The 14030-nt window shown below is 34.9% G+C and overlaps 1 protein-coding gene across 1 annotated transcript in view; it reads right to left on the bottom strand.

Annotated features, from left to right (window-relative positions):
• RYR3 (ryanodine receptor 3) overlaps window positions 1-13592 on the bottom strand; it is a 190127-nt gene extending 176535 nt beyond the window's left edge. The window contains exon 1 of the mRNA XM_083863077.1: window positions 13506-13592. Coding sequence (XP_083719203.1) covers window positions 13506-13556 — 51 coding nt within the window. The 5' untranslated portion in view covers window positions 13557-13592. The remainder of the gene's footprint in view (window positions 1-13505) is intronic.
• Between the last annotated feature and the right edge of the window lie 438 nt (window positions 13593-14030).

Here is a 14030-nt window from a genome sequence, read left to right as displayed (position 1 = left end):
ACTCCTGTTCATACTGACCATTCCTTGTGCACTCATCTGCAGCCTGTCCATCCACACATCCAATTTGTGTCAGAGAATGCACTTTTTTCCTGCATTTGTACACAAGTAGATCCTAGCCTTTATCTGGGTGCAACAGAATAAAAATCAAAACTAGTCAAATTTTCAAAAAAAAAATGCAAAACAAAGAGTTTCTTGCCCACACAGTTTATATGTTTGTCTTATATCACAGGTACTGTTTTACTTATTTAGGTTAAAACCACAGTTTCAATAACAGCTGCAAACATTAAGGGAGTCCTTCAAAGCACATTAATTAGGCTAAAACATGGGGTTTAATCATGGTTCACTTGAGATGGTTTAAGATAATTCTTTCAAATTTGGCCATTATTAGATGACTGAAATTACTACTTCTCATTGCAATATAAGGAGAGGTTGTTCTACTTCTTTAATGAAGAGTAAAATCCTAATATAAAAGGCATAGAAATTTAATATCTAATTGGGGTTTTTTTAATTGAACCACAGATGTAGTAGATCTCCCTTTCTGCATCTACAGGTGCTCACATTTAGAACATTTACCTTCCAATTACTGTTTAGCAACAGTACATTCTCACCACATATAACTACCAATGACTATAGCTGTAACATTTTATCAACACATAGCTATAACATTTTATCAAGTTCTACATATGAACATTGCACTAATTTGTAAATAGCTGAAGACAAGACCTGCAGCCAATGATTCAAGCACAGATAATAGTGACAAGAGCCATGCAAAATATGTATGTATAATACAGAAAGTAACCAGAGTGAATATGCATAAAGAATATTGTAACAGGAGAAGAAATACTTGGGAAGAAGCAGGTGCTGCTGTTGCTTCAGACCTCTATTTTAGGACAGAAGCACATTGCCCAACATTGTCTAAGACAACATTTCTGCAAATATTGTAACTCTTCACCTTGCATATCTTCACTCCCCCCTCAAATTCCTACTGATCAATGTAAAATTATCCTATAATCAAACCACCAACCTTAAAAAACCCAAACAGTTGTCATGTGTACCAAGAATCCTGACTATGTAAATCTCTGCTTGAACAAAATGAGATGTAAGTTATTTTTGGGATGCCATCTCAATCAAAGAAACCTGCACTTGTACGGTGACATGGTCAGATGAGAGCTACGTTAGCACTGCTAAAAGCTCACTACTTTTGCCATGTATATACAACATTACAGGATCACAGAATTAACTAGGTTGAGATCATCGAGTCCAGCCTATGACCAAATACCACCTTGTCAAGTAGACCCCAGCACCAAGTGCCACATGCAGTCTTTCCTTAAACACCTCAAGGGATGGTGACTCTACCACCTCCCCGGGCAGCCCATTCCTATGTCCAAACACCCTTCCTGTGAAGAACTTCTTCCTAATGTCCTATTCCTAGTATCCAGAAAATAATTACTATGTCATTGCATCTGCCCTCCACAGCTGCATTTAAGAGGAATAGCTCTGTGACTTTTATTATAACAACTGCAAGCAGTTGTTACTGTTGCTGTGAAAACACCTGCTTATGAAATGACAGAAAGAGAAAACGGAGTACAGAGAAGCTGGTATCTAGCTCTGGTGTTCTGATATAGCTGCATTACACAGCTAGCTGATAGGGTGTTTCTCTACAGCAGTTGTACTGGAGATTTATGGGATGCACAGAAATAAAGAAACTGGGTATTGTTAACTGATGTTGCCCGGAAGTAGCCTGAGGTCAGGATAACCTTCCATCAACTTCCATGTTATCATTGGCTCTCTGTCCAGCTTGTTTTAGAAAAATAAAGAAAAAAGACACAGATGTGAAAAGATAAAAGTAGTAAAGTAATCAGGATACAGTTAAATTGCATGAACACATAATAGAACTATGTAATAATGTGATTAATTTTATAAATAGCACTAGAAATATTCTACAGATGTTGTGGACTATCTGTAGCAGAGTATCATCCTTCTTCATCTTATTTTTCCTTGCAGATTTCTCCTCCCCCTCCATTTTCTATGTTGTGGTGAACACATATCACCCCTTAGAATGTTGTGATTTATGATTCTGAACAGTCTTCATATTGGCAAAGCTAAGAAAGGTCATATTACCACTCTAATTGGCAAGTTAAGCTTTATAAACAGGCCCTTATTTCGTCAGTGATGTTATTTAAGCCTAAGGTCAACCTTGAGAGAAGCTGGCTTGAGAAGATCCCTGGTAGAAAAAAAATGTATCTTTCTAACAAAAATAAATCTCTGTCTTGATATTCAATTTATATTCTCTGAATGAATCTAGAATCTTTCAGATAGCACTAAGCTTCCTGAATTTCAAATAAATCACAGAAAGTCTGTACTTCCTTGTTCAGTTTCTCTGAAACTTGGTGTTTTTCCATATCAAGGCACCTGTGGATACACCATTACAGCTTATTTCTTGTGACAAGCAAATATCAACTATGACAAGAAACAGTAACTATACTCTGCTTAACAGTAAAAGGTCATTAACAACAGCTTCTGTAACTTATCTGCAGTTGGGCTAGCTAGGCCATTCACAATGAGTAATCAAAATGTGGCTTTTCAAATCAAAAAATGAACAAAAGCCTTAGTAAGAAAAACATTTTCCCTTCTTATAAAGTTCTCTTCCTTAATAAAGATTTTTTTAACATTATCAATATAATATCAATATAACATCCTATATTCATATAAATATCTTTTAAATGCAGGTGATATCCTTTTTTTCCTCTTTGAGAAAACTCTTTGCTTTCTAACTTAGCAATTAGTATGTCTTCCCTACTGGAAGAACAATCTGGGTGTTTAAACAATATTTGCAACATATGATATATACTGTAGCACATTCTTTTGGACCTCACCATTTATTAAGGGCTAATTGATTTAGTAGCTCTTAACTTCTCTCAACTTCCACAATCGTACAACCATACTGCAGAGCATCGTTCATTTTGTGCATAAACGGGGTGTGTAAATGTGCAAAATGTGTAAATGAAAGAATTCTGAATCTCAGGCTGATTTGTGTGAGTAAAGTATAGTGATTCTTCTCCAGGCCAGCTTTGATATACTAAACTTTTACTGTTTCACACATGAAACTGAAGCAACAATGAGAAAATGTTCACATCAATGGTGAAGGAGATAATCCCATGTACTATCAAATAACACTGTTGTATTCCTTTCTGTGAAACTTTGTCTAGTAAACTTGTCTTTGCAGGGCAGCTTAAAATCACTATTAAAAACCATTAGTCTTCAAAAAGTGTTAAAAGAGTTGTTCATTTTTCCTTCTCTTATAAAGCAAAAATTTATATTAATATACTATTATTGAAGCGGGTTTTTTTGTAAATTCTATTATAGTTGTTTTTACTATGTATGCACAAAGCAACTTTTACCCATCTTTACAGAAATCAAAATACTAAAAAAAAGCTTTAAACTATGCAAGAAATACATCAATATCAGTATTTTACAAAAAGATATATCAACACCTTTATTAAGAGAAACATGAGAAGAAAATATTATGAGTCTAATTATATACAAAATCAAATATAACACTTATATTACCTCATATTGCAATATGAGGTGCAATGTCACTCAATTGTATAGGTGGAAATTTTTTTGGACCTGTAAAAGATCCAAGATTTTACTTCATTCCATTTCGTGGAAGAAAATTTTTAAAATTTAGGGATATCTTGAGCAAAACTACAATAAACACAGTAAATAAATCTTGAATAAAACCAAATACCTAAAGCAAATATGGATAACCAGCATTCACAGTGACTGAAGGAAGAGGTGTTGATTGACAGAATTACTTTAAAGAGTTGTAACAGCAGAAAGCTTACTAAAATTGATACATTTAACAAGGCTTAATTGAAACTTCTGAAATAATAATCAACAATTAGTGATCCAGTGAGAATAGCTATCCTTTATAATCAAGAGCTGTTTGAAGAGTTATTATTGAGGTACTAGTTGGTATTCAAGCACTAAGCTCTTTTACTCACTCACACAACAGAGTTACATTGAAGATGGGGCCAGTTTGACATTGCCTAAGACAGTTATCTAGGATCCAGTACAGTACACAAAGAAAGTTCTTGACATTTTTGAAAGGTTTGAGCTAGAAATTTTTGGTTATATTGTTTCAAAAAAAATTAAAATAAACAACAAAAAAATTTTTTTAGAAAAATCTACCATCCCAGACACATGGATGATTCAGCCATCAAGTATTAGTCACCCTCAGCTGCTTGTAACTTCACCTAAACCAGATTACCTGCAACTATTTCCAGACATTGTAACAAAGCAAATAAAATAAACAAAGATTTCCAACAGATCTGCAAAACTTTACTAGGAAAGCAAGTAAGGAACAGCTCATAACTCTAAGAAAAACGTTTAGTGCCAGCAAATTTGAAATGTTTATATTTTCCCATACATTTAAAATGAACCTCACTCTTTATTAATTTTAGTATATCAAAGTAGTTCATAAAATAAAAGAAAAATGCAAAGATTTTTATGAAGGTTGGCACACAATCAACATTAACTTTCCACAGACAAATCAGAAAATCAGATCTTATAAATCCCTATTATCATTTAGTCCTGTAATGGTCAATATGAATGCAGCAAACAATCTTTTGTTCTGTGAACGTTCTTCACAAAAGGGTTACCTTGTAGCTGCAAATGCAAGCATAATGTACACGATCAGACTGAGCTCTTCCAGATTCTAAACTCTACTTTTCCCAGCTTTGGCCATAAAGAAATTGTAATGTCTGTTGATTTTGATCTCTTGAAAAGTGCAAAATAAATGGATATGCTCTTGAGAAGACAGGCTGGGTAACTTGGAGATTAACATTGACAGGTAAGGGTTAATTTTTTTTAGTCAAAATGTTAACTAACTGTATCAATATTTCTATACATTCTTCACCAGCTTCCAAATTTTACAAACTACTGACATTAAGTATCTTTAATATGTATCAGTTATGTAGGTCTTCTGAGAATTTTCGATATACAGAAAAGATGAGGCAGTGAATTCAATGAGCATCAGATGGAGTCCTAGGAAATGGGAGTCACTTGGCCTTGAGCATTCTAGTGAATCATCTGTGACATTAGCACTAGTATATATTCTAAGCCTGATGATCCTTGTGTTCCCATTTGTAAGTGGTACTGCTGATGTAGATTGAAAGCATGTTAAACTTCCAGTGCTGTAAACTAATTCCACATCTTCTGTTAAAAAGGTGCTTCAATTTGCAAGTTGAAATTCTGTTTTTCATACAAATAATTTTAAAAGATTTTATTTAAGTTGCAATTCTTCTGTATTACTTTATTATTGAAGAGATTTCAAATTGTTTCAATTGTGTCAAGGGAAGTTGGTTTTCTGGCACAAGAAATTAGAGAACATGGTTGAGTGCTGAAGTAGCTGAAATACTCAAGACTGGCAGAGATGTTTGCTGTGGACTAAAAACAGCTCAGGCGTGTGCTGACTACTCAGCTCACTGAGGAACTAGCACTTGCTTATTTGGATAAAAGCCCAGTAGAAGGAACAAACTTGATGTTACTACTGAATCTTTCACCTTATGTTGCTGATGTCTCTACTGTTACTTCTGCTGACGGTAGCTGACACTCCTCCCCATGGATGTGATGTGCCAGAAGAGAGAACTGGAAAAGGGCGATTACAGACTGGTCATCAGGTCCTATTTACAGCTGCACCCCATCTGTGGAGACTGAGAGCTGACTGACAGCAGGCAATGACTGACAATCAACAGCTCTGTGTGCCTCATACCGAGACACCACCAAAAGCGGATTGAGCAGATTTCAATTTCCCTACCAGCTTTTGTAATTCCAATACATATCCCAATCCTGAACTACTTTAGATGCACCCCGAAGTGTCACATATTTGCCATTTGCACTTCAGAACATCACTGTAATTTTCAGAAAACATGTTTCCAAAAGTGACCCAAGCACATCAAGTATTTAGTGGAAAATATCTTCTGAAATTAGAACATACATTCTCTTAAAGTAAGATCTGGTACACAATTTTAGATCTTCCAGCACCAAAACCACTATGTCCTACTAAGTTATAGACAGAAGGAACGGTCTGGTGATGTTTTCATGACATTAAAGACTATAAAGAATATAAATTTAAAACCTCTATATTGAGAAAATAAATGAAAGTACTCATTGAGGCATACACTAATACCTCATGTTTTCTTTCTGAATCTTTAAAAGTGTATTTATGTTACCAATTGGGGCTTTTTTTAATTGAGATGTTAATTTTAGTGTGTATAGACATCTGTGCTTACTACATAGCTGCACTGGTTTTATGTGTCATTTGGGAAAATGTGCATTTTGTGTATGAGGTCAAGAGACAGAACTTTTAGCTAGTGTCCTCTTATTGAATTCAGTATCTTCGAAATAACTGTGTGTTCCATGCCTGCAACTCTGTTTTAATTTTTGGAATGTGTAGCTAATGCACCTGGCAGCATTTGGCTGTGTGGTCACAGCACTGCCATGGGAACTGAGAAGAGGCAATATTCACTGCTGGATTTCAATATGAATCATACCCAGTTAGTATGGCATGGGACTAGAGATCAGAAAACCTACTTAATGCATTCTATAAAAACGCATAACATCACTAACAAATTCGCTATTTATTCCTGAAGATATTAATTCCCATTTGGACACCAAAAAGCAGAGCATGAGCAGAATACAAATCCCTACAACAACCACCAGTGTGGCTAGGAGGAAAAAGGAAAATACATGCTTGGGTGTTAATTTAGGATTATTGCATGGTCACAAACCTTATCAAAAGGCTTTTCACTCACTAACATTCTAAGGCAAGATTGAAGAGTTTTCCTTGACTGTAACAAATTTGATGTTATTTCTGAAGAATTGGATCAACATGAAATACCCCCAGAAATGTAACTGCAGAGGAAAAAAAAAAAAAAAAAAAAAAAAAAAAAAAAAAAAAAAAAAAAAAAAAAAAAAAAAAAAAAATTGAAAGTAAAAGAAACTAACGAGGAGTTAGTTAGATCTAGCCTAGAAATTAAATCAATCATGAATATGTTCAATCTCACAAGTATTTTCTAACAATACACTAGATTTGTAACACTGTAGTGTATGCACTAATTTCTTTTTGAAATAGCATTTTTAAAATTTATGCTGTAGAAGGCAGTAGAAAAGCATGATGCTGAGTTCATATAGTATACTGTTGCTTTGATTTCAACTGATGTAGACCGGTCTAATATGAAGCAGGTTGTTATAGTGCAACTTGTTAGATATAATTACATATATCTCATTGATGTCATACAATATATATCCATAAATATCCATATATCTATCATGCATACATGTACTATGATTATATGTTGTTTTACAATGCATCTCTGTACTTTATTGATCTACACCCTTGTAGGAAAAAATAAGATTACTACATACTCCATCGATCCATGCTAAATAAAAGATAAGAAATGTCTCAAGGAAACCGACCATACAATGTACAATCCCAAGAGCAATGTCAGTCCAAAGTATCAATACACTTTTGGAAGTGTATTCCTACCTCAACTACCTTCAATTTGATAAAAAGAATCCACTTTCACCTCTGATTAATCATGATTCAAGTCTTCATTGTTCACTGTTTTATCTGCAAAAGCTCTACTTTTCTTTTCCTCTTTCTGCTCCCCTTTACCTGATGAAGTTTTCCAATACACCATCATCCAGAAAATGCATTTTTCCCAGATTATTTATTACAGTTGGGTTTTTATAAACTTCAAACGCCTTTCGTTAAAGATACCAAATTATTGAAATGCTTCCCTTTCCATCTAAACATGGTGCAAAGATCTATTTCATGTCAACTATTTCATGTCATTTCACTCCAAAAGAGAAATTATTACAAATTAATTGAAAGACTGACATAGATATCAGGCAACTACTCCAATATGTTTGGAGGTTAAAAAAAAGATACACACTACAGTATGAAGCAACAACCACTGTTTTTATTTTATGGTGTACCATTTGCTTAAAATTCTGCCTTGAAAAGAGATTGCGACTTATTGCACAAGATTTATTCTTTATTTTTTTAAAAATAAATACAGCATATCACAGCACATGATGCACTGGAAATTTTGTCATATTCTAAATCTGTCTTTAATATGATCTTACTTTCAACAGGAAAATAGTCCTAAGCAAAGAATGACCATGACTAATTTTGTCTATAGTGTCAAACTGCGCAAAAATATTCATAAAGTTGAGAACACATGCAGGAAGTAAAAGTGGCAGTTGAATGAGTGAAAATAAACTGAGCAATATTATTTACAAAGAAGGATATTACAAGTTCTCAGAAACACAACTCAGGATAAATTTACAACATTGAGTATGATTTCCATGGTAGAAAATTAAGGAAAATAAAAGCAATTGTGAATAGTTGTACTGGTGATAGGCTGAAGTTTAAGAAGCAAAAAACAAGTCTCTTTGAAAGAGTCTTTTTAAAGAGATGAAGAAACATGCTGTAGTTTTTATTTTATTTGTCACATAATTTTTGTTGTACTACTTAAAAGTCTTTTAAGTATGAACTGCTACACAACTGTACAACTGCAGCAATAGGATCAGAAGAGGGAGACCTAATGCACAGAGATAAACAGATAAACAGGTACAGAAATATTTAACTCGATAACAATTGAACTCCTAACACACATCAGCTCTCAGAAGCAATTCAAGTTTTATACAACATTATTCTTTATTTTTACCCCTCTCTGGAAAGGAATTGACTGACTAATGAACTGCTGTGTCATGAATTGCAGCACATTTCACTGACAATAGACAAAATGTTCTAATTAATTTGAAAACAATTCAGTGGAATACACACAGCTGTTCAAAAAGCACACAGAATTTGCGCCAGCTCCCTTAAAAAGGACATCAGGAAGATTCCATTGATTTGATCTCCAGGCATTTCTTATCCTTTGCATACTCTTCTATAAATTTATGTACTACTCATTGAGATCAGTTTTCACATCTTCTCAGTTTTTAATTAAGTACTGCTAAAAACTTCTCCCCAGAAATATCTTCCATTGTTTGTTATTTGGACATTTTTCCAATATATTTGTTTACAAGTATTGGTCTGGTGGGTATTTTATAGGTGATATCTGTATTTCCCTGAATCAAACCACAGAGATCTGTGCTACAGAATATCAGCATGCATTAGTAGCACAACTATTAGATATGAAGTTGGACTATTATGAAAAAATTATTTTCATATCTCCACTTCATATGCTCTTTGTTATGTCACTAGAGATACACCACTTGTAAGATAGATTTGACGAAATAACATGTATTAGAAGCATCTAAAGAAACCTTGTTTTATACCACACTAATCCCTGATAAACTGAAATTATTTAGTACGACTCCTAAAATAGTATTTAAGAAGCATGATAAAATCACTTTATATATTTATATTTGGCAACAGTGTAAATGATTGGGGGAAAAAAGAAAGATCTAGTTCACACTATACCTGACAGCTCATAGTGTAAAACTGAGATTACTTCCCATCTCAGTTGCAACATCTGAACAGTAGACTTAATTTTCAAGAAGTATAGATAGGAATGTGTATCCACAAATAAATATGTGTATGAACTGCTCAATTGTCTTGATTCTGAGCAGCAACTCAATACACAAATGATCCTAAAAATTTCTGTAAACTCATTGAGTAAATTTACATACATGGACTAGATCTTGAAAAAAAATCCGAATATTATTTTCTGTGTCTTTGTAACAACAGTATTTTGCTATTTAAGTATAACAGATAACTACACTCAGTCTATGAGAGAAAACACTTTCCCATTCTTATGTGTAAATTTTTAGATAGTGTTTGGAGAGGTTTATCAGAACACTTAATTTTAAGTCTTTGAGAGACACTGTTAAAAGAGCACAAGTTAAAGAAAAATCAATTGGTAAGACCTTTGTCACTCACAGGATTGAAGGACCAGCTGGGAAAAGAGTCACACAGACACATGCACAAAAGCATGCACTTATGCCCAGACATACCAGTGCAAACACTATTTGGATTTACAGAAAATGAGGCAGAACTTTGTTGACTAATGAATCATCTCAAAAAAAAAAAAAAAAAAAAAAAAAAAAAAAGGTATTTCCATTAAAATAAGGAGAAACTCTTTCCTTTCCACTAATAGTGTGAATAGTGTGAATTTCAGGAAAAATAACAAAGCAATAAACCTATTAACTAGTGTTACCATCATAATTTCGACTCAAATATGGCAAACAACTTTAATATCCTTCATTATATTTAAAGTGCTTTGAGTGGGGGTGGGACTTCCTCTCCTCCTAAACCATGTTCTTGGTTACTGTTAGAAAGTTACTCTTTAGGTATTTCTCATGGAAAAAGGTAAAAGCTCTTTGCTCCAAGACAGAGATCACATCGTATTTGACTAATTCAGCAGCAGAAGGAACTTGTGAATAATTTCCAGAGAGGAGAGGACTTCTTCAATTTATCATAGCAGTAAATTCCCAGTAGCTAGGAATGGTTCAAATTAGAATGCTTTACACTCATTCACATTAAGGGGAACAAGGTTCTTTCCATATCCCCTCAGTATGTTATCTCAAAACAGCTAGGGTTACCATATGTATTCTCACCTAATGCTGCACAATGTCAGCTACATTGATTTCTCATGTATTCACACATTAGGAGGGGGTAACAAACAATATGGGAAAATCATCTAAACAAATGAGAAACTAAAATACATCAGTATTACATTTTACACACAAGCAACAAGTGATTTGCTTCTCCTTCCATACATGACACACTGAATATCTGGAGTCAAGACTAGAAGGAAGCCACCAACTAGAAAAATAGATAAACAATTCCAAGCATTATTACAAGAAAGAAAACACCGAAGATTTCATAACAAAGCACAACAAAAGGGTAGCAGTGTAAGAAAAAAATATGTTTATTTATATTCATACTGAACTTAAAAGTCAGGGAAGAATTCAGAACAGAAATCACACTGTATAAATAATGCCTAAATGCTGTCATTGCATGTAAAGGCTTTACACAAGCATTGGGACATATTTGGAAAGAGTACTGAAAACATACTAGTACTAGAACAATGATAATGTTGTCATCCTCTCTGGAATTTGTTCTTTAGGTGTTCCTCATTCCCATTGCTGCCAAACTAATCAAACTAATAAGGAATGTTTTGGAACAGAAAGTGACAGTAAGAAGCCTTCCATCAAATCTTACAAATGTGCCCACAAGTTGCTGCTCCATAGAAACAAATACAGATTTCACCATCATGCATTAGCAAGCTTCTTGACCTTTTATATGAGGAGAGAACATGGAAGTGAGGCACAAAACTAAGCAACAACTTAGATCTGGAAGATGAAAAAGTCATAACCTACAAAAAAAAACATTTGTCTTTAAGATGGCAAACAATAATTTAAGCAGATTTTTAAGAGTTGATTCTCTTGCTCTTTCGAAAAGTGCTGTATGATATCTATGAATCAAAAGGCATCTAATCTTATTTTATACCTAAACAAGAAAGAGCTATCCCCAGGATCCTAAAACATCTTATTTCTCTAAAGAATCAAAATTAAAATATGGATATCAGCATTTTCAAAGAAACATTCAGCTGCATAAGCCTTGGAAACATTCAGTAGCAATCCAAATTCCCAGAAAATATTTTGATTTGGAGTAGATTCTAATTGATTAACAATTTCACTGGAAGAGTTCTTAAGGACTACCGTACTTAATGTTTGTAAGCATGAACACTGTTTAGGCAGCAATAAAAGCTGTAAAAAATCAGTACTGAAGGTGTATCTCACTGGAGCACTCAGTCTCTAATGTTTTATTTCTCAGTATATTAACAACAACTCATCCCTTCCCCACGAAGGTGAAGGAGTTTTTATAATAGAGAGAAGACAGCAGTAACTGATATGATTGCTTAGAGCAAGAAGTAGCTAGAACTTCCAAGGGAGAAATCTAGTCCATTCTCTCCCCTGTAGATTTCCTTGCAGTACATAGAAGGAACATTTCTGCATAGTCTTCCTTTTGCTATTTCCATTTTTGGCCCACATCTCTATTTAGCACTTTATTTTAACCATTGGAAAGAAGGGCAGTAGGGTTACTCTAGCATCAGAATGTATCACAGCAGCAGAAATTGCCATCTCATGTAGCACACACAGGCCACCTATGAAAGGGCACAGCTTCTCACTCCATCACTGAGGATGGTTGTTCAGTCAAGGCAATATCCTAGAAAGTGGAAGGATGAAGGATATACATTTAAAGCTCTGGTCTTGGATTAAAGGCTGGAGTAATCTGCTAAAATATGTATCTCTAAAAAGTGTAGTGGAGGGGAGGAATGTTGGAAAAGATTTTTCATTGTCATTATCCATCCCCGCCCTCCACCATGAAATTCTCTGAGGCTTAGAAGTGCTAATGACACTTCATTGCACCTAAACAACTTACAGCAGCAGCAATCACCTCACTCCAACCTTTATTTCCCATAAATAACTTGCCCAAGCCTTTCACAAATCAATCTTGGAATTTCTTGCTTTGGGAACTTAGCATGTTTTATTTTTGTGACTTATCCTTTTAAAGTTGAATGAACTCTAGAGGAGCCTTTTTCTGGAACATTATTTGTGATAAATGCAAAGTAAAGATAGCATGGAAAGAGGAGGGAGCACATACATTTAATAGCAGTTTTTCCATCCTAGTTACACAACAACACTCTTAGTCATGCAAGGTAAAAATAAGGAGACACGATGAGACATGACAAAGATGCTGTTATCCTCTTCCCAAAAATTAATGCATGTACACTACTTGCTTAAAAGTCCAAATTAGTTGTCATACCAGATTTGTGTAAAGCTTTAGGGAAGAATGTTGTGAGGGCTCTTTATAGAAAATTACACCAAGTGGAGGATATTTCACTAATTAACACCCCTTCTCAAAGAAATGCTTATGTCCTTTAAAGATAAGCTTCTATTAAGTAGAGAAAAGAACCCAAACATTTGCAGAGCCCTGACTTCAACATCTGTTGGTATTCTCTACACACAAGTGTGCTTCTGTGTGCATGTTTATCAGAAGAGGTCATCAGGGGCTTGCTTGGTTTATTCATCATTTTAAGGCACTCCTATTTGCAAAGCTTCTGTTAATGTCAGTGAAATCTAACCCAGACAGAAGTTTCAGAGGTCACATATTTGGCATGCTACATTTAGAAACCCAAGTACAAAGTTGACGAGGACGCTTCAAACACAGGGGATTACAGCGGAAATAGGTCTCCTTATACCAAACTGGCTATTGAGCAGATTCAGGGAAGAATACACCGAGACTGCATGATGCTATTAAAGCTCTTATTCTTGCTTTATTTTATCCACTGACTAAATAAATTCTGCCATTTGGCAAAGCCTAGCACAGAAATAACATTTTATTTTTAATACAACAGAAGAGAAATAGACACGAGGCACAAAATCATGTACTATATGACCTATAAAAAGCAGATACTTACAGTTCGTAGGAACTGTATTTCATCTTCCCCTCCTTCACCCCCTTCAGCCATGGCTCTTGAGGAGTCAGCTCTGCTGAGGCTGATCGCCTCCACCGTCGGCTCACTGCGCTCTGTACTGCTCCTCTCCTATCAGTATTAGCATATAGCTAATCCACAGCCATATAGGGAGCTCAGCTAACTCCACTGCACTGCAGACTGTCAGTCAACCCCCTCACTGCCAGAGCCAACTGCGCTGCTTTTCCAGCTCACAGCAAGCAATTCTCTCCCTTTTCTCTCTACCCTGGAGGCAAAACCCCCTACAGTTAAGGTATTGCAGGAAGCATTATATGCATCACTAGGTGTTGATTTTTTTTCCCTCCAGATACTGTCTGGGCGGAACAACAATAATGGTGAAGTGTTAATAAAAGCAGAGCTTGAGCTTCCATTTTCACAGATCAGGACAGCCAATTTTGAATTGAAATGTATCAAATTCAGCAATTCTGAACGTACTGATTGTGCAGCAGAAGGATGTAATCCTGATGATCA

This window comes from Zosterops lateralis (assembly GCF_965231275.1).
Source record: "Zosterops lateralis genome assembly, chromosome: 6".
Lineage (NCBI taxonomy): Eukaryota > Metazoa > Chordata > Aves > Passeriformes > Zosteropidae > Zosterops > Zosterops lateralis.
The sequence above is the reverse complement of the archived record's forward strand: the minus strand, read 5'-3'. Positions and strand labels throughout refer to the sequence as shown.